The 23016-nt window shown below is 51.5% G+C and overlaps 1 protein-coding gene across 2 annotated transcripts in view; it reads right to left on the bottom strand.

Moving 5' to 3' along the window:
* Positions 1 to 23016, bottom strand: part of LOC148819720 (protein phosphatase 1 regulatory subunit 12A) — a 39863-nt gene that overhangs the window by 14908 nt on the left and 1939 nt on the right. For both annotated transcript variants that reach the window (XM_088934892.1, XM_088934893.1), the window contains exons 2-5: positions 14231 to 14361; positions 7874 to 7992; positions 5503 to 5692; positions 1803 to 1947 (exon numbers count right to left, since the gene is read on the bottom strand). In XM_088934892.1, the coding sequence (XP_088791018.1) occupies positions 1803 to 1947; positions 5503 to 5692; positions 7874 to 7992; positions 14231 to 14361 (585 nt within the window). The remainder of the gene's footprint in view (positions 1 to 1802; positions 1948 to 5502; positions 5693 to 7873; positions 7993 to 14230; positions 14362 to 23016) is intronic.

Below are 23016 nucleotides of genomic sequence, written 5' to 3' on the forward strand. Positions count from 1 at the left end.
CACATTAACACAGACAACCACAGCCGTTACAGACACACATTAACAGACACAGGCATTACAGACACACATTAACACAGACAGACACAGGAGTTACAGACACACATTAACACAGACAGACACAGGAGTTACAGACACACATTAACAGACAGACACAGGCATTACAGACACACATTAACACAGACAGACACAGCCGTTACAGACACACATTAACAGACACAGGCATTACAGACACACATTAACACAGACAGACACAGGCGTTAAAGACACACATTAACACAGACAGACACAGGCGTTAAAGACACACATTAACACAGACACACAGGCATTACAGACACACATTAACACAGACACAGGCATTACAGACACACATTAACACAGACACACAGGAGATACAGACACACTAACACAGACAGACACAGGAGTTACAGACACATTAACACAGACACAGGCATTACAGACACACATTAACACAGACAGACACAGGCATTACAGACACACATTAACACAGACAGACACAGGAGTTACAGACACACATTAACACAGACAGACACAGGAGTTACAAACACACATTAACAGACAGACACAGGCGTTACAGACACACATTAACACAGACACAGGCATTACAGACACACATTAACAGACAGACACAGGCGTTACAGACACACATTAACACAGACACACAGGAGATACAGACACACATTAACACAGACAGACACAGGAGTTACAGACACACATTAACACAGACACAGGCATTACAGACACACATTAACAGACAGACACAGGAGTTACAGACACACTTTAACACAGACAGACACAGGCGTTACAGACACACATTAACACAGACAGACAGGCATTATAGACACACATTAACACAGACAGACACAGGAGTTACAGACACACATTAACACAGACAGACACATGCATTACAGACACATTAACACAGACAGACACAGGAGTTACAGACAGACACAGGAGTTAGAGACACACATTAACACAGACAGACAGGAGTTACAGACACACATTAACACAGACAGACACATGCATTACAGACACATTAACACAGACAGACACAGGCATTACAGACACACATTAACACAGACAGACACAGGAGTTACAGACACACATTAACACAGACAGACACAGGAGTTACAGACACACATTAACACAGACAGACACATGAGTTACAGACACACATTAACACAGACAGACACAGGAGTTACAGACACACATTAACACAGACACAGGCATTACAGACACACATTAACAGACAGACACAGGCGTTACAGACACACATTAACACAGACACAGGAGTTACAGACACACATTAACACAGACAGACAGGAGTTACAGACAAACATTAACACAGACAGACACAGGAGTTACAGACACACATTAACACAGACAGACACAGGAGATACAGACACACATTAACACAGACAGACACAGGAGTTACAGACACACATTAACACAGACAGACACAGGAGATACAGACACACATTAACACAGACAGACACAGGAGTTACAGACACACATTAACACAGACAGACACAGGAGATACAGACACACATTAACACAGACAGACACAGGCATTACAGACACACATTAACACAGACAGACACAGGAGTTACAGACACACATTAACACAGACAGACACAGGAGTTACAGACACACATTAACACAGACAGACACAGGCATTACAGACACACTTTAACACAGACAGACAGGAGTTACACACTAACACAGACTGGTACAGACCCAGTCTCTCTCTCTCCTCAGACCCAGTCTCCCCCGGCCCCTCTCACCACGTTGTTCTGCGCCCCCATGTCACACAGGCTCTCTGCCAGCAGCCTACAGGCCTCTCGCTGCCCCCAGTGGGCGGCTGCATGCAGGGGCGTCCAGCCGTCATTGTCTCTGACGTCCACGTCCACTCCGCACTGCAGCAGAACCCTGCAGGACACAGGAGCCCGTCACCGACACCAGAACCAGACTCGGTACCACCCACACTGACCAGGACAGTACTGAGCCACACCAGCACCAGCCAGAACCAGCCAGAACCAGGACAGTACCAACAGCAGCCAGAACCAGGACAGTACTGAGCCACACCAGCACCAGCCAGAACCAGGACAGTACTGACAGCAGCCAGAACCAGGACAGTACTGAGCCACACCAGCACCAGCCAGAACCAGAACAGTACTGACACCAGCCAGAACCAGGACAGTACTGAGCCACACCAGCACCAGCCAGAACCAAGTCAGAACCAGAAAAGCACTAATACCAGCCAGAACCAGGACAGTACCAACCCACATTGACACCAGCCAGATCTTCTCCCTCCCTCTACTGTGTCTCTTTACACTCCTCCAGACTCTTCCGTTTCCAGACATAGACTTGAACTACTCCAGTCTCTATAGCTGAGCCTGTCCTCTCTGGGCAGCCAGGTCTGCCTGTGTCCAGTCTCTATAGCTGAGCCTGTCCTCTCTGGGCAGCCAGGTCTGCCTGTGTCCAGTCTCTATAGCTGAGCCTGTCCTCTCTGGGCAGCCAGGTCTGTCTGTGTCCAGTCTCTATAGCTGAGCCTGTCCTCTCTGGGCAGCCAGGTCTGCCTGTGTCCAGTCTTTATAGCTGAGCCTGTCCTGTCTGGGCAGCCAGGTCTGCCTGTGTCCAGTCTCTGTGTCCAGGCTGTGGTCACTGAGCCTGTCCTGTCTGGGCAGCCAGGTCTGCCTGTGTCCAGCCTCTCTGTCCAGGCTGTGGTCACTGAGCCTGTCCTGTCTGGGCAGCCAGGTCTGCCTGTGTCCAGCCTCTCTGTCCAGGCTGTGGTCACTGAGCCTGTCCTGTCTGGGCAGCCAGGTCTGCCTGTGTCCAGTCTCTATGGCCAGGCTGTGGTCAGGGTCTGTTTCTTTTTGCTGTTACTTACTGTATCTTGGTTAAATATTCGGCTAGTGTGTATTGTCTGTTTAGGGATCTGTGGCATTCCAGTTTATGTTGTGTTTAAGATTGCTTTATTGGCCATATACAATTTCTTGCATTAGGAATTTGTCTTTTTCACATACCCCAACTTGCTTTCTATGAGAGACACAGACACACAGACAGGGAGAGAAGCTGGGGATCAGAGCGGAGGGTCAGCCATTTATACGGCGCCCCTGGAGCAGTTGGGTTCCAGGGCCTTGCTCAGGGGCCCAACGGAGTAGGATTCCTCTGCCGGCCACAGGATACAAACCGGCAACCTTCCAGCCACAGGCGCAGATCCTGAGCCACAGAGCCACCACACCGCCCGTGTGTGTGTGTCCCAGTGTGTGAGATATTACTGTTTGATCTGTGCTGTGATGTGGTTGAGTCTGGGTTGTGGTGCTCTAGCAGTGCTGTCCTGATGCTGGTTAGTGTCGGTGTGGCTCAGGTCAGTGAGCCTCAGGACCAGCTGGCTCAGGGGGCTCTGTTTTGGGCTCAGCTCTTGGCTCAGCAGGGCTTTGTGGTGGTAGGAATTTTGGTCGCTGGTTTTTAGGTGTAGCCAATACTTTAATATTCTTTTCTGTATGTTTATCAATAGTAGGTACTGGCCTAATTCGGCCCTGCACCCGTTGTTAGGTGTTTTTCTGTGCACACTGAGGATGTTTCTACAGATCTCCATGTGCAGAGTTTCTGTGGGGTGTTTGTCCCATTGAGTATAATCCTGGTCTGAGAGGGGACCCCACACTTCACTGCCGTATAGGGCAATGGGTTGGATTACACTTTCAGATATTTGGAGCCAGATTCTTGTTGGTGGGTTGATGTTGAAGAGCCTCCTTATTGTGTAGAAAGCCCTGAGTGCCTTCTCCCTCAGTGCCTTCACTGCCAGGTCAAAACTCCCAGGTGAGCTGATGGTGAGACCGAGATATGTGTAGCTGGATGTGTGCTCCAATGTGTTGTTATTGAGTGTGAATTTGTACCTGTTTCCCTGAGGTCTGGCTTTCTTCTGGAAAACCATAACTCTGGTCTTGTCCAGATGGGCTGGCAGTGCCCAGGTCTGACAGTGCTGCTCCAGCAGTGCCAGGCTCTGCTGCAGCCCCTGTTCTAGGTCCAGATGGGCTGGCAGTGCCCAGGTGTTCAGTACTGCTCCAAAGTTTGAGCAGGGCTTGTTGCAATAGCTTGCAACTTCGAGCTGCTGTGGCTCAGCATCTCGTTGTTGACTCATCTTGGCCACAGGCTTAGCTCCTGCTCTCTGATCGGAGAGTCAAAGGTGTTTTGGTTGTCTTTTATAGACGATTCAAACATTTTCCATTTTCATGTATGTTGTTTTGGTCTAATGTCACAGTGTTTGGGGTCTGATCCATTTTGAATGACCAATTCTTTTGGTTTTGATTTATTTAAATGATTCAATTTTTCCCAGAAGCACTTTTAATTTATAGACAACTCGAGTTGTCCATTTATGTGTGTGTTTCTTTTCTTCTTAAGGGTGTGTCTATAGTGTTTTACCATCTCACAGTATCTTAGGCTCAGAGCTGCGTTGTGTGATTGTCTGTGTTTTGGGGCCTGAGATTTTCTCGTAAATCACTCTGTGTCAAACCATTTTTCTTTTGCTGCTGTTTTTGAGCTCATTTTTAGTTAATTTTTCCTAGTTTTGATGTTAAGAATAGTTTCTTTTGGCCACATTTATCCTTGATTGGTTGGTTTGATACAGAGTGTTTTGGAATGTAGTTAATAATAATTTCGTGCTCTTTGGTATCTGTCTAGGCCGTCTGTGTCCCATCTGTACACCTGGTTGAGGTCGTACAGCAGGCTGGGCTGTGTCAGTGTGTCTCTGTGCTGGTGTGCTCTCTTCATGTAGAGTGTGATCTGGCTGTGGTCGGAGAGAGGAGTCTGTGGCCTGACAGTGAAGGCACTGATATAGGAGGGGTCCAGGTCGGTGATGGCGTAGTCCACCACACTGCTACCCAGAGCTGAGCTGTAGGTGAACCTGCCTAGAGAGTCCCCTCTAGTCCTGCCGTTGACGATGTACAGGCCCAGCCCTTGACAGAGCTGGAGCAGCTGTTGACTGTGGTGTCATGGCTGCACCCATGTGAGGTGACCGGTGTGGTACAGAGGGGACTGTCTGAACACACCAGTGTGTCCCTGTGTGAGGTGACCGGTGTGGTACAGAGGGGACTGTCTGAATACACCAGTGTGTCCCTGTGTGAGGTGACCGCTGTGGTACAGAGGGACTGTCTGAATACACCAGTGTGTCCCTGTGTGAGGTGACCGGTGTGGTACAGAGGGGACTGTCTGAATACACCAGTGTGTCCCTGTGTGAGGTGACCGGTGTGGTACAGAGGGGACTGTCTGAATACACCAGTGTGTCCCTGTGTGAGGTGACCGGTGTGGTACAGAGGGACTGTCTGAATACACCAGTGTGTCCCTGTGTGAGGTGACCGGTGTGGTACAGAGGGACTGTCTGAATACACCAGTGTGTCCCTGTGTGAGGTGACCGGTGTGGTACAGAGGGGACTGTCCGAATACACCAGTGTGTCCCTGTGTGCTCCTCTCCCTCTCACTCACTTCAGGACCTCCACGTAGCCCTTGGCAGCAGCGACATGCAGGGCTGTAGCTCCCGTCTTGGGATGGGGGGTCAACACACTGACCCCAGGGACAGCGGTCAGCCCACTGACCCCAGAGTGACTCAGCAGAGCCAGGGCATCCTGCAGCATGAGGCTCTCCTCCTGCCGACGAGCAGAGTCCACGTCTACACCTGGGAGAGAGAGACAGAGGAGAGGAGTGAGGGGAGAGGAGAAAGAGAGGGGAGAGACAGAGGAGAGGAGTGAGGGGAGAGGAGAAAGAGGGCAGAGGAGAAGAGAGAGAGGAGAGGAGAGGGGAGAGGGGAGAGGGGAGAGGGGAGAAAGAGGGGAGAGAAGCAAGGAGAGAGGAGGAAGAGAGGGGAGAGGGGAGAGGGGAAAGAGAGGGGAGAGGAGAAAGAGAGGGGAGAGAGAGAGAATTGGCCATCCAAAATGGAACAATCTGGCAAACATACTTTGAAAATCTCTTATCAATAGCTCCCAAATACAAATAAAAAAATCTACCAAAAAGACAAAGGAAAAATATCTGCTTTGTCGATTTCAAAAAAGCTTTTGACTAGATTTGGCATGAAAGATTGTTTTATAAACTACTCCAAAGTGGCATAGGGGGCAAAGTGTACAACATAATTAAATCAATGTATTCAGAGAGGAAATGTGCAGTGAAAATTGGAAACAAAAGGACCAAATTCTTCACCCAAGGCCGTGGGGTGAGACAGGGCTGCAGCCTGAGCCCAACACTGTTCAATATCTATATCAATGAATTAGCAGGAATGTTGGAACAGTCTGCAGCTCCTGGTCTCACACTACACGACACAGAAATCAAGTTCCTGCTCTCTGCAGATGACCTGGTCCTGCTGTCGCCCACAGAACAGGGGCTGCAGCAGAGCCTGGCACTGCTGGAGCAGTACTGTCAGACCTGGGCACTGACAGTCAATCTGGACAAGACCAGAGTTATGGTTTTCCAGAAGAAAGCCAGACCTCAGGGAAACAGGTACAAATTCACAGTCAACAACAACACATTGGAGCACACATCCAGCTACACATATCTTGGTCTCACCATCAGCTCATCTGGGAGTTTTGACCTGGCAGCGAAGGCACTGAGGGAGAAGGCACTCTCTACACAATAAGAAGGAGGCTCTTCAACATCAACCCACCAACAAGAATCTGGCTCCAGATATTTGAAAGTGTAATCCAACCCATTGCCCTATACGGCAGTGAAGTGTGGGGTCCCCTCACAGACCAGGATTATACTCAATGGGACAAACACCCCACAGAAACTCTGCACATGGAGATCTGTAGAAACATCCTCCGTGTGCAGAGAAAAACACCTGACAACGGGTGCAGGGCCAAATTAGGTCAGTACCCACTATTGATAAACATACAGAAAAGAGTATTAAAGTATTGGCTACACTTAAAAAACAGCGACCAAAATTCCTACCACCACAAAGCCCTGCTGAGCCAAGAGCTGAGCCCAAAACAGAGCCCACTGAGCCAGCTGGTCCTGAGGCTCACTGACCTGAGCCACACCGACACTAACCAGCATCAGGACAGCACTGCTAGAGCACCACAACTCAGACTCAACCACATCACAGCACAGATCAAACAGCAATATCTCACACACTGGGACACACACACACAAACACAACATAAACTAGAATGCTACAGAACCCTAAACAGACAATACACACTAGCCGAATATTTGACCAAGATAAGAAACAGCAAAAAGAAACAGACCCTGACAAGAACAGGCTCAGTGACCACACCCTGGCCAGAGAGGACAGGCTGTGCTCCCACTGCCAGCGGGGAGAAATAGAGACAGAGGTGCACTTCCTACTGCACTGTGACAGATACTCTGGGATTAGAGAAACATTCTTCCCGAAATTCAGAAATCTAATCCCAGAGTTCCCACACCAGCCAGAATCACAACGGGTCCAATCCTACTGGGAGAGGGAGGAGGGAACTCAGTTGAACTGGCAGCCCAGTATGTGATCTCCTGTCCCAGCCTGAGGAACAGTGAGTCTGTCTCCCAATAATGCTCCAGCCGCCTACAGTATATGTCAATATTTAATGATATGTCTTTGTTGTAAATGTCTGTAATATGTCTGTAGATTTTATTTTACTTTTATTTTTTGTTTTGTTTCGTGTTAATTTTATTATTTTTATTTGCTCTGGCAACACTGATTGTACCCATTGGTCATGCTAATGAAGCACCTTGAACTGAAATTGAGGGGAGAGGAGAAGGAGAGGGGAGAGAAGGGGAGAAAGAGGGGAGAGGAGAAGGAGAGGGGAGAGAGGAGAGAGGAGAGAGGAGAGAGGGGAGGAGGCGCGGGGACCCCTCAGGCAGCTCAGGGACTCACCCTGCCTGCGGAGCTCGGCCTGCAGCAGCTGAGTCATGGCCTCGTCCTGGGACACGTCCAGGGGCAGCTCCCCCTCGCTGTTCACAGAGCCCACCCACGCACCCCGCTGGAGCAGGTACCTGCAACACAGACACACCCGCTACACACACCCGCTACACACACCCCGCTGGAGCAGGTACCTGCAACACAGACACACCCGCTACACACACCCGCTACACACACCCCGCTGGAGCAGGTACCTGCAACACAGACACACCCGCTACACACACCCCGCTACACACACCCCACTGGAGCAGGATCCTGCAACACAGACACACCCGCTACACACACCCGCTACACACACCCCGCTACACACACCCCGCTACACACACCCCGCTGGAGCAGGATCCTGCAACACAGACACACCCCGCTACACACACCCCGCTACACACACCCCGCTGGAGTAGGTACCTGCAACACAGACACACCCGCTACACACACCCGCTACACACACCCCGCTGGAGCAGGTACCTGCAACACAGACACACCCGATACACACACCCCGCTACACACACCCCGCTGGAGCAGGTACCTGCAACACAGACACACACCGCTACACACACCCGCTACACACACCCCGCTGGAGCAGGTACCTGCAACACAGACACACCCGCTACACACACCCTGCTACACACACCCCGCTACACACACCCCGCTGGAGCAGGATCCTGCAACACAGACACACCCGCTACACACACCCTGCTACACACACCCCGCTACACACACCCCGCTACACACACCCCGCTGGAGCAGGTACCTGCAACACAGACACACCCGCTACACACACCCGCTACACACACCCCGCTACACACACCCTGCTGGAGCAGGATCCTGCAACACAGACACACCCGCTACACACACCCTGCTACACACACCCCGCTACACACACCCCGCTGGAGCAGGTACCTGCAACACAGACACACACCGCTACACACACCCCACTGGAGCAGGTACCTGCAACACAGACACACACCGCTACACACACCCCGCTACACACACCCCACTGGAGCAGGTACCTGCAACACAGACACACCCGCTACACACACCCCGCTACACACACCCTGCTACACACACCCCGCTACACACACCCCGCTACACACACCCCGCTGGAGCAGGTACCTGCAACACAGACACACCCGCTACACACACCCCGCTACACACACCCCACTACACACACCCCGCTGGAGCAGGTACCTGCAACACAGACACACCCGCTACACACACCCGCTACACACACCCCGCTACACACACCCCGCTGGAGCAGGTACCTGCAACACAGACACACACCGCTACACACACCCCACTGGAGCAGGTACCTGCAACACAGACACACCCCGCTACACACACCCGCTACACACACCCCACTACACACACTCCACTGCAGCAGGTACCTGCAACACAGACACACCCGCTACACACACCCCGCTACACACACCCCGCTGGAGCAGGATCCTGCAACACAGACACACACCGCTACACACACCCCGCTACACACACCCCGCTGGAGCAGGATCCTGCAACACAGACACACACCGCTACACACACCCCGCTGGAGCAGGTACCTGCAACACAGACACACCCGCTACACACACCCGCTACACACACCCCGCTACACACACCCCACTGGAGCAGGTACCTGCAACACAGACACACCCGCTACACACACCCAGCTACACACACCCCACTGGAGCAGGATCCTGCAACACAGACACACACCGCTACACACACCGCTACACACACCCCACTGGAGCAGGTACCTGCCACACAGACACACACCGCTACACACACCCTGCTACACACACCCGCTACACACACCCCACTGGAGCAGGTACCTGCAACACAGACACACCCGCTACACACACCCCGCTACACACACCCCACTGGAGCAGGTACCTGCAACACAGACACACCCGCTACACACACCCCGCTACACACACCCCGCTGGAGCAGGTACCTGCAACACAGACACACACCGCTACACACACCCCGCTACACACACCCCGCTGGAGCAGGTACCTGCAACACAGACACACACCGCTACACACACCCGCTACACACACCCCACTGGAGCAGGTACCTGCAACACAGACACACCCGCTACACACACCCCGCTACACACACCCCGCTGGAGCAGGTACCTGCAACACAGACACACCCGCTACACACACCCCGCTACACACACCCCGCTGGAGCAGGTACCTGCAACACAGACACACACCGCTACACACACCTGCTACACACACCCCGCTACACACACCCCGCTGGAGCAGGTACCTGCAACACAGACACACCCGCTACACACACCCCGCTACACACACCCCGCTGGAGCAGGTACCTGCAACACAGACACACCCGCTACACACACCCGCTACACACACCCCGCTGGAGCAGGTACCTGCAACACAGACACACACCGCTACACACACCCCGCTACACACACCCCGCTGGAGCAGGTACCTGCAACACAGACACACCCGCTACACACACCCCGCTACACACACCCCACTGGAGCAGGATCCTGCAACACAGACACACCCGCTACACACACCCCACTGGAGCAGGATCCTGCAACACAGACACACCCGCTACACACACCCCGCTGGAGCAGGATCCTGCAACACAGACACACCCGCTACACACACCGCTACACACACCCCGCTGGAGCAGGTACCTGCAACACACACACCCGCTACACACACCCCGCTGGAGCAGGTACCTGCAACACAGACACACCCCGCTACACACACCCCGCTACACACACCCTGCTACACACACCCCGCTACACACACCCCGCTGGAGAAGGTACCTGCAACACAGACACACACCGCTACACACACCCCGCTACACACACCCCGCTTGAACAGGTACCTGCAACACAGACACACACCGCTACACACACCCCGCTACACACACCCCGCTGGAGCAGGTACCTGCAACACAGACACACCCGCTACACACACCCCGCTACACACACCCCGCTACACGCACTCCACTGCAGCAGGTACCTGCAACACAGACACACACCGCTACACACACCCTGCTACACACACCCGCTACACACACCCGCTACACACACCCCACTGGAGCAGGTACCTGCAACACAGACACACCCGCTACACACACCCGCTACACACACCCCGCTGGAGCAGGTACCTGCAACACAGACACACACCGCTACACACACCCCGCTACACACACCCCGCTGGAGCAGGTACCTGCAACACAGACACACCCGCTACACACACCCCGCTACACACACCCCACTGGAGCAGGATCCTGCAACACAGACACACCCGCTACACACACCCCACTGGAGCAGGATCCTGCAACACAGACACACCCGCTACACACACCCCGCTGGAGCAGGATCCTGCAACACAGACACACCCGCTACACACACCGCTACACACACCCCGCTGGAGCAGGTACCTGCAACACACACACCCGCTACACACACCCCGCTGGAGCAGGTACCTGCAACACAGACACACCCCGCTACACACACCCCGCTACACACACCCTGCTACACACACCCCGCTACACACACCCCGCTGGAGAAGGTACCTGCAACACAGACACACACCGCTACACACACCCCGCTACACACACCCCGCTTGAACAGGTACCTGCAACACAGACACACACCGCTACACACACCCCGCTACACACACCCCGCTGGAGCAGGTACCTGCAACACAGACACACCCGCTACACACACCCCGCTACACACACCCCGCTACACGCACTCCACTGCAGCAGGTACCTGCAACACAGACACACACCGCTACACACACCCTGCTACACACACCCGCTACACACACCCGCTACACACACCCCACTGGAGCAGGTACCTGCAACACAGACACACCCGCTACACACACCCGCTACACACACCCCGCTGGAGCAGGTACCTGCAACACAGACACACACCGCTACACACACCCCGCTACACACACCCCGCTGGAGCAGGTACCTGCAACACAGACACACACCGCTACACACACCCCACTGGAGCAGGTACCTGCCACACAGACACACACCGCTACACACACCCTGCTACACACACCCCGCTGGAACAGGTACCTGCAACACAGACACACACCGCTACACACACCCCACTACACACACCCCGCTACACACACCCCGCTACACACACCCCGCTGGAGCAGGTACCTGCAACACAGACACACCCGCTACACACACCCCGCTACACACACCCCGCTGGAGCAGGATCCTGCAACACAGACACACACCGCTACACACACCCGCTACACACACCCCGCTGGAGTAGGTACCTGCAACACAGACACACCCGCTACACACACCCGCTACACACACCCCACTGGAGCAGGATCCTGCAACACAGACACACCCCGCTACACACACCCGCTACACACACCCCGCTACACACACCCCGCTACACACACCCCGCTGGAGTAGGTACCTGCAACACAGACACACCCGCTACACACACCCCGCTACACACACCCCGCTGGAGCAGGTACCTGCAACACAGACACACACCGCTACACACACCCGCTACACACACCCCGCTACACACACCCCGCTGGAGTAGGTACCTGCAACACAGACACACCCGCTACACACACCCCGCTACACACACCCCACTGGAGCAGGATCCTGCAACACAGACACACACCGCTACACACACCGCTACACACACCCGCTACACACACCTGCTACACACACCCCGCTGGAGCAGGTACCTGCAACACAGACACACCCGCTACACACACCCTGCTACACACACCCCGCTGGAGCAGGTACCTGCAACACAGACACACCCGCTACACACACCCCGCTACACACACCCCGCTGGAGCAGGTACCTGCAACACAGACACACACCGCTACACACACCCCGCTACACACACCCCACTGGAGCAGGATCCTGCAACACAGACACACACCGCTACACACACCCCACTGGAGCAGGTACCTGCAACACAGACACACCCGCTACACACACCCGCTACACACACCCCGCTACACACACCCCGCTGGAGCAGGTACCTGCAACACAGACACACCCGCTACACACACCCGCTACACACACTCCACTGCAGCAGGTACCTGCAACACAGACACACACCGCTACACACACCCCGCTACACACACCCCGCTGGAGCAGGTACCTGCAACACAGACACACCCGATACACACACCCCGCTACACACACCCCGCTGGAGCAGGATCCTGCAACACAGACACACCCGCTACACACACCCGCTACACACACCCGCTGGAGCAGGTACCTGCAACACAGACACACCCCGCTACACACACCCTGCTACACACACCCCGCTAGAGCAGGTACCTGCAACACAGACACAACCTGCTACACACACCCCACTACACACACCCCACTGAAGCAGGTACCTGCAACACAGACACACACCGCTACACACACCCCGCTACACACACCCCGCTGGAACAGGTACCTGCAACACAGACACACACCGCTACACACACCCCGCTACACACACCCCGCTGGAACAGGTACCTGCAACACAGACACACACCGCTACACACACCCCGCTGGAGCAGGTACCTGCAACACAGACACACCCGCTACACACACCCCGCTACACACACCCTGCTGGAGCAGGTACCTGCAACACAGACACACACACCCCACTACACACACCCCGCTGGAGCAGGTATCTGCAACACAGACACACCCGCTACACACACCCGCTACACACACCCCGCTACACACACCCCGCTGGAGTAGGTACCTGTAACACAGACACACCCGCTACACACACCCGCTACACACACCCGCTACACACACCCCGCTGGAGCAGGTACCTGCAACACAGACACACCCGCTACACACACCCCGCTACACACACCCCGCTGGAGCAGGTACCTGCAACACAGACACACACCGCTACACACACCCTGCTACACACACCCCACTACACACACCCCGCTGGAGTAGGTACCTGTAACACAGACACACCCGCTACACACACCCTGCTACACACACCCCGCTACACACACCCCGCTGGAGCAGGTACCTGTAACACAGACACACACCGCTACACACACCCCACTACACACACCCCGCTGGAGTAGGTACCTGTAACACAGACACACACCGCTACACACACCCCGCTACACACACCCCGCTGGAGCAGGTACCTGCAACACAGACACAGCCCGCTACACACACAGATGACGTACAGGGACACATAGAAAACAAAGAACAGAGAGGAGACAGCACAGAGAGGACAGAGAGAGAGGGAGAGAGGGCACAGAGAGAGAGGACAGAAAGAGCACTCAGCAGGCTCACTGGGCGATATCCAGGAAGCCACAGGAGGCAGCAGCATGAAGAGCTGTCCAGCCCTCGTTGTCTGGCTGGTTAATGTCAGCGCCGTTCTCCAGCAGATAGCGAACCATCTCAATATTTTCATCGATACAGGCCTGGGGGCGAGAGAGACACTGTATCACACTGAGCCACACTGAGAGACACTGGGAGACAGTGAGAGACAGTGAGAGACAGTGAGAAAGAGTGAGAGAGAGTGAGAGAGAGTGAGAGAGAGTGAGAGAGAGTGAGAGAGATTGTGACACACCGAGAGAGACTGAGAGACAGCGCGAGACAGCGCGAGACAGTGGGCCACACTGAGACACACTGAAAGACACTGAGAGACACTGTGACACACTGAGCTACACTGAGAGACACTGAGAGACACTGAGAGACACTGGACACACTGAGTTAAACTGCGACACAATGAGAGACAATGAGAGACACTGCTACACACTGAGACACAATGAGAGAGACTGTGAAACACTGAGAGACACAGGACACACTGCGAACCAATGAGAGACAGTGCAACACACTGCGAGACACTGAGAGACACTGAAGAGTGTCTTAGAAGAGTGATTAGTAAAGAGAGAAGAATCACGAGTTTGGCTTAAAATCAAAAGAAATATCATCTGTACAGAAAATGAGGTTTTCCTGTGTGCTGTCTACATCCCGCCCTCAGAATCCCCCTACTACAGTGAGGGAATTCTCCCCAGCCTCCACACGGAGATCGGTCACTTCCAGGGCCAGGGAAACGTGCTGCTCTGTGGTGACCTCAATGCACGAACAGGCACACTGGTAGACTTCACCAGCACACAGGGAAACACTCACGTATTCGGACAATCCCCTCTGTACCACACACCGGTCACCTCACACAGGGACACACTGGTGTATTCAGACAGTCCCTCTGTACCACACTGGTCACCTCACACAGGGACACACTGGTGTATTCAGACAGTCCCTCTGTACCACACACCGGTCACCTCACATGGGTGCAGCCATGACACCACAGTCAACAGCTGCTCCAGCTCTGTCAAGGGCTGGGCCTGTACATCGTCAACGGCAGGACTAGAGGGGACTCTCTAGGCAGGTTCACCTACAGCTCAGCTCTGGGCAGCAGTGTGGTGGACCATCACCGACCTGGACCCCTCCTGTATCAGTGCCTTCACTGTCAGGCCACAGACTCCTCTCTCCGACCACAGCCAGATCACACTCTACATGAAGAGAGCACACCAGCACAGAGACACACTGACACAGCCCAGCCTGCTGTACGACCTCAACCAGGTGTACAGATGGGACACAGACGGCCTAGACAGATACCAAACTGCACTGGGCGATGACGAACTTCAGACACTGTTGGACTCATTCCCAAACACTCCATATCAAACCAACAAATTAGGCATAAACTTGGCCACACAAAAACTAAATCACCTATTTCACAAACTAGCAACAAAATCTAAGCTAAAAACAACTAAAATAAAAAACTACCAAAAAACAAAAGCAAAAGAAAAGTGGTTTGATACGGAGTGCAAAAACATCAGAAATGCACTACGAAAAGTCTCAAATGAAAAACACAGACAACCACACAACACAGATCTACGCCTCAGCTACTGTGACACGGTAAAACTTTACAAACACGCTGAAAAAGAAAAGAAACACATACATAAACAAACAACTTGCAGAAATTGAGGAGTCACTAAATCAGAACTGTTTCTGGGAGAAGTGGAACAATTTAAAGAAATCAAAACCAGAAGAATTGGCCATCCAAAATGGAACAATCTGGCAAACATACTTTGAAAATCTCTATCAAAAGCTCCCAAATACAAATTAATCAGACCAAAACACCATTTATGAAAAACTCGAAATTTTGGAATTGGCTATCAAAGACAACCAAAACCCCTTAGACTCCCCAAGCACTGAGCAGGAGCTACTGGACAAACTCCAGGCCCTCAGACCATGCAAAGCCTGTGGCCAAGATGGAGTCAACAACGAGATGCTGAGACACAGCAGCACAAAGTTGAAACAAGCCCAGCTCAAACTCCTCAATCTCATCATGACAGCCGGATGTTTCCCCGAGGCCTGGAACCAAGGACTGATCACGCCCATCTATAAGAGTGGAGATAGACTCGATCCCAACAACTACCGGGGCATCTGTGTGAACAGTAACCTGGGGAAGGTATTCTGCAGTATCCTGAACACACGAATACTGGCCTTCCTTACTGAACACAATGTCCTCAGCAAGAGTCAGATTGGCTTCTTACTAGATGACTGCACGTCTGATCACATTTACACCCTACACACACTGATAGACAAACACGTCCACCAAAAACATTTTTTTGCCTGCTTTGTCGATTTCAAAAAAGCTTTTGACTCAATTTGGCATGAAAGATTGTTTTATAAACTACTCCAAAGTGGCATAGGGGGCAAAGTGTACGACATAATTAAATCAATGTATTAAGAGAGCAAATGTGCAGTGAAAATTGGAAACAAAAGGACCAAATTCTTCACCCAAGGCCGTGGGGTGAGACAGGGCTGCAGCCTGAGCCCAACACTGTTCAATATCTATATCAACGAATTAGCAGGAATGTTGGAACAGTCTGCAGCTCCTGGTCTCACACTACACGACACAGAAATCAAGTTCCTGCTCTACGCAGATGACATGGTCCTGCTGTCTCCCACAGAACAGGGGCTGCAGCAGAGCCTGGCACTGCTGGAGCAGTACTGTCAGACCTGGGCACTGCCAGCCCATCTGGACCCAGAACAGGGGCTGCAGCAGAGCCTGGCACTGCTGGAGCAGTACTGTCAGACCTGGGGACTGCCAGCCCATCTGGACCCAGAACAGGGGCTGCAGCAGAGCCTGGCACTGCTGGAGCAGTACTGTCAGACCTGGGCACTGACAGTCAATCTGGACAAGACCAGAGTTATGGTTTTCCAGAAGAAAGCCAGACCTCAGGGAAACAGGTACAAATTCACACTCAACTACTACACATTGGAGCACACATCCAGCTACACATATCTCGGTCTCACCATCATCTCACCTGGGAGTTTTGACCTGGCAGTGAAGGCACTGAGGGAGAAGGCACTCAGGGCTTTCTACACAATAAGAAGGAGGCTCTTCAACATCAACCCACCAACAAGAATCTGGCTCCAAATATCTGAAAGTGTAATCCAACCCATTGCCCTATACGGCAGTGAAGTGTGGGGTCCCCTCTCAGACCAGGATTATACTCAATGGGACAAACACCCCACAGAAACTCTGCACATGGAGATCTGTAGAAACATCCTCCGTGTGCAGAGAAAAACACCTGACAACGGGTGCAGGGCCAAATTAGGTCAGTACCCACTATTGATAAACATACAGAAAAGAGTATTAAAGTATTGGCTACACCTAAAAAACAGCAACCAAAATTCCTACCACCACAAAGCCCTGCTGAGCCAAGAGCTGAGCCCAAAACAGAGCCCCCTGAGCCAGCTGGTCCTGAGGCTCACTGACCTGAGCCACACCGACACTAACCAGCATCAGGACAGCACTGCTAGAGCACCACAACCCAGACTCAACCGCATCACAGCACAGATCAAACAGCAATATCTCACACACTGGGACACACACACACAAACACAACATAAACTAGAATGCTACAGAACCCTAAACAGACAATACACACTAGCCAAATATTTGACCAAGATAAGAAACAGCAAAAAGAAACAGACCCTGATGAAGTACAGGCTCAGTGACCACACCCTGGCCAGAGAAACTGGACACAGGCAGACCTGGCTGCCCAGACAGGACAGGCTGTGCTCCCACTGCCAGCGGGGAGAAATAGAGACAGAGGTGCACTTCCTACTGCACTGTGACAGATACTCTGGGATGAGAGAAACATTCTTTCTGAAATTCAGAAATCTAATCCCAGAGTTCCCACACCTGCCAGAATCACAACGGGTCCCAATCCTACTGGGAGAGGGAGGAGGGAACTCAGTTGAACTGGCAGCCCAGTATGTGATCTCCTGTCACAGCCTGAGGACCAGTGAGCCTGTCTCTCAATAATGCTCCATCTGTCTACAGTATATGTCAATATTTTATGATATGTCTTTGTTGTAAATGTCTGTAATATGTCTATAGATTTCATTTTACTTTTATTTTTTGTTTTGTTCCATGTTAATTTGATTATTTTTATTTGCTTTGGCAACACTGATTGTACCCATCGGTCATACTAATACCTTGAATTGAATTGAATTTAACTGAGAGACAGTGACACACTGAGAGATACTGAACACACTGAGAGACACTGGGACACACTGGAAAAACTGAGATACAGAGAGACACTGAGAGACATTGCGACAAACTGAGAGACACTGCAACACACTAAGAGATACTGAGAGACACTGAGAGAAATTGCGACACACTGAGAGACACTGATAAGACACTGAGCGACACTGAGCAACACACTCAGAAACATTGCGACACACTGAGAGACACCGGGACACGCTGAGAGACATGGCGACATACTGGGACACGCTGAGAGACACAGAGAGACACACAGGTCACACAGGCGCCCTCGTCTGGGCTGCTCTGGGGCTACAGATCGGCCCCTCACCCACACAGAGCCTGCCTTTCAGCACGCTGCACAGGGTCAGAGGTCAATGTGACTGAGCTTATTTTGGGCACAGAAAGCCCTAAGAGACACAGAGAAACAGGGAAGGAAAGAGTTTCCCACAGGAACTAGAGCCCCATCAGAGCTGTAGACACTGTAGAGACACTCAGCCCAGCTCATCTGTAACTTCACACTAACACTCCCTCATCAGAGCTGTAGATACTGTAGAGACACTCAGTCCAGCTCCTCTGTAACTTCACACTAACACTCCCTCATCAGAGCTGTAGATACTGTAGACACTCAGTCCAGCTCATCTGTAACTTCACACTAACACTCCCTCATCAGAGCTGTAGATACTGTAGACACTCAGTCCAGCTCCTCTGTAACTTCACACTAACACTCCCTCATCAGAGCTGTAGATACTGTAGACACTCAGTCCAGCTCCTCTGTAACTTCACACTAACACTCCCTCATCAGAGCTGTAGATACTGTAGACACTCAGTCCAGCTCATCTGTAACTTCACACTAACACTCCCTCATCAGAGCTGTAGATACTGTAGAGACACTCAGTCCAGCTCATCTGTAACTTCACACTAACACTCCCTCATCAGAGCTTTAGATACTGTAGAGACACTCAGTCCAGCTCCTCTGTAACTTCACACTAACACTCCCTCATCAGAGCTGTAGATACTGTAGACACTCAGTCCAGCTCCTCTGTAACTTCACACTAACACTCCCTCATCAGAGCTGGAGATACTGTAGAGACACTCAGTCCAGCTCCTCTGTAACTTCACACTAACACTCCCTCATCAGAACTACAGTAGTTACTCAGGGGTGGACTATAACAGAGACTCTGAGCTGTAGTACAGTAGTTACTCGGGGCTGGACTATAACAGAGACTCTGAGCTGTAGTACTGTAGTTACTCGGGGCTGGACTATAACAGATACTCTGAGCTGTAGTATAGTAATTACTCGGGGATGGACTATAACAGATACACTGAGCAGTAGTATAGTAGTCACTCAGGGATGGACTATAACAGAGACTCTGAGCTGTAGTATAGTAGTTACTTGGGGCTGGACTATAACATATACTCTGAGCTATACTGCAGGAGATACTCAGGGCTGTAGTACAGTAGTTACTCAGGGCTGGACTATAACAGATACTCTGAGCTGTAGTACAGTAGCTACTCAGGGCTGTGGTACAGTAGTTACTTGGGGCTGGACTATAACAGATACTCTGAGCTATACTGCAGGAGATACTCAGGGCTGTAGTACAGTAGTTACTTGGGGATGGACTATAACAGAGACTCTGAGCTGTAGTACAGTAGTTACTCTGGGCTGTGGTACAGTAGTTACTTGGGGCTGGACTATAACAGATACTCTGAGCTATAGTGCAGGAGATACTCAGGGCTGTAGTACAGTAGTTACTCGGGGATGGACTATAACAGATACTCTGAGCTGTAGTATAGTAGTTACTCAGGGCTGGACTATAACAGATACTCTGAGCTGTAGTACAGAAGTTACTCAGGGCTGGACTATAACAGATACTCTGAGCTGTAGTACAGTAGTTACTAAGGGTTGGACTATAACAGATACTCTGAGCTGTAGTACAGTAGTTACTCAGGGCTGTGGTACAGTAGTTACTCTGGGCTGGACTATAACAGATACTCTGAGCTATAGTGCAGGAGATACTCAGGGCTGTAGTACAGTAGTTACTCGGGGCTGGACTATAACAGAGACTTTGAGCTGTAGTACAGTAGTTACTTGGGCTGGACTATAACATATACTCTGAGCTGTAGTGCAGTAGTTACTCGGGGCTGGACTATAACAGATACTCTGAGCTATAGTGCAGGAGATACACAGGGCTGTAGTACAGTAGTTATTCGGGGCTGGACTATAACAGATACTCTGAGCTATAGTACAGTAGTAACTCGGGGCTTGACTATAACAGATACTCTGAGCTATAGTGCAGGAGATACACAGGGCTGTAGTACAGTAGTTATTCGGGGCTGGACTATAACAGATACTCTGAGCTATAGTACAGTAGTAACTCGGGGCTTGACTATAACAGAGGCTCTGAGCTGTAGTACAGTAGTTACTCGGGGCTGTAGTACAGTAGTTACTCGGGGCTTGACTATAACACAGGCTCTGAGCTGTAGTGCAGTAGTTACTTGGGGCTTGACTATAACACAGGCTCTGAGCTGTAGTACAGTAGTTACTCGGGGCTTGACTATGAGGCTCTGAGCTGTAGTACAGTAGTTACTCAAGGCTTGACTATGAGGCTCTGAGCTGTAGAACAGTAGTTACTCGGGGCTTGACTATAACACAGGCTCTGAGCTGTAGTACAGTAGTTACTCGGGGCTTGACTATGAGGCTCTGAGCTGTAGTACAGTAGTTACTCAGGGCTTGACTATGAGGCTCTGAGCTGTAGAACAGTAGTTACTCGGGGCTTGACTATAACACAGGCTCTGAGCTGTAGTACAGTAGTTACTCGGGGCTGGACTATAACAGAGACTTTGAGCTGTAGAACAGTAGTCACTCGGGGCTTGACTATGAGGCTCTGAGCTGTAGTACAGTAGTTACTCGGGGCTTGACTATAACACAGGCTCTGAGCTGTAGTACAGTAGTTACTCGGGGCTGGACTATAACAGAGACTTTGAGCTGTAGTACAGTAGTTACTCGGGCTGGACTATAACATATACTCTGAGCTGTAGTGCAGTAGTTACTCGGGGCTGGACTATAACAGATACTCTGAGCTATAGTGCAGTAGTTACTCGGGGCTTGACTATAACACAGGCTCTGAGCTGTAGTGCAGTAGATACTCGGGGCTTGACTATAACACAGGCTCTGAGCTGTAGTGCAGTAGTTACTTGGGGCTTGACTATAACACAGGCTCTGAGCTGTAGTACAGTAGTTACTCAGGGCTTGACTATGAGGCTCTGAGCTGTAGTACAGTAGTTACTCAGGGCTTGACTATGAGGCTCTGAGCTGTAGTACAGTAGTTACTCGGGGCTGTAGTGCAGTAGTTACTCGGGGCTTGACTATAACACAGGCTCTGAGCTGTAGTACAGTAGTTACTCGGGGCTTGACTATAACACAGGCTCTGAGCTGTAGTACAGTAGTTACTCGGGGCTTGACTATAACACAGGCTCTGAGCTGTAGTACAGTAGTTACTCGGGGCTTGACTATGAGGCTCTGAGCTGTAGTACAGTAGTTACTCGGGGCTTGACTATGAGGCTCTGAGCTGTAGTACAGTAGTTACTCGGGGCTGGACTATAACAGATACACTGAGCAGTAGTATAGTAGTCACTCAGGGATGGACTATAACAGAGACTCTGAGCTGTAGTATAGTAGTTACTTGGGGCTGGACTATAACATATACTCTGAGCTATACTGCAGGAGATACTCAGGGCTGTAGTACAGTAGTTACTCAGGGCTGGACTATAACAGATACTCTGAGCTGTAGTACAGTAGCTACTCAGGGCTGTGGTACAGTAGTTACTTGGGGCTGGACTATAACAGATACTCTGAGCTATACTGCAGGAGATACTCAGGGCTGTAGTACAGTAGTTACTTGGGGATGGACTATAACAGAGACTCTGAGCTGTAGTACAGTAGTTACTCTGGGCTGTGGTACAGTAGTTACTTGGGGCTGGACTATAACAGATACTCTGAGCTATAGTGCAGGAGATACTCAGGGCTGTAGTACAGTAGTTACTCGGGGATGGACTATAACAGATACTCTGAGCTGTAGTATAGTAGTTACTCAGGGCTGGACTATAACAGATACTCTGAGCTGTAGTACAGAAGTTACTCAGGGCTGGACTATAACAGATACTCTGAGCTGTAGTACAGTAGTTACTAAGGGTTGGACTATAACAGATACTCTGAGCTGTAGTACAGTAGTTACTCAGGGCTGTGGTACAGTAGTTACTCTGGGCTGGACTATAACAGATACTCTGAGCTATAGTGCAGGAGATACTCAGGGCTGTAGTACAGTAGTTACTCGGGGCTGGACTATAACAGAGACTTTGAGCTGTAGTACAGTAGTTACTTGGGCTGGACTATAACATATACTCTGAGCTGTAGTGCAGTAGTTACTCGGGGCTGGACTATAACAGATACTCTGAGCTATAGTGCAGGAGATACACAGGGCTGTAGTACAGTAGTTATTCGGGGCTG

The sequence above is a fragment of the Atractosteus spatula genome, chromosome 16 (genome assembly GCF_055471065.1).
Source record: "Atractosteus spatula isolate fAtrSpa1 chromosome 16, fAtrSpa1.hap1, whole genome shotgun sequence".
NCBI lineage: Eukaryota > Metazoa > Chordata > Actinopteri > Semionotiformes > Lepisosteidae > Atractosteus > Atractosteus spatula.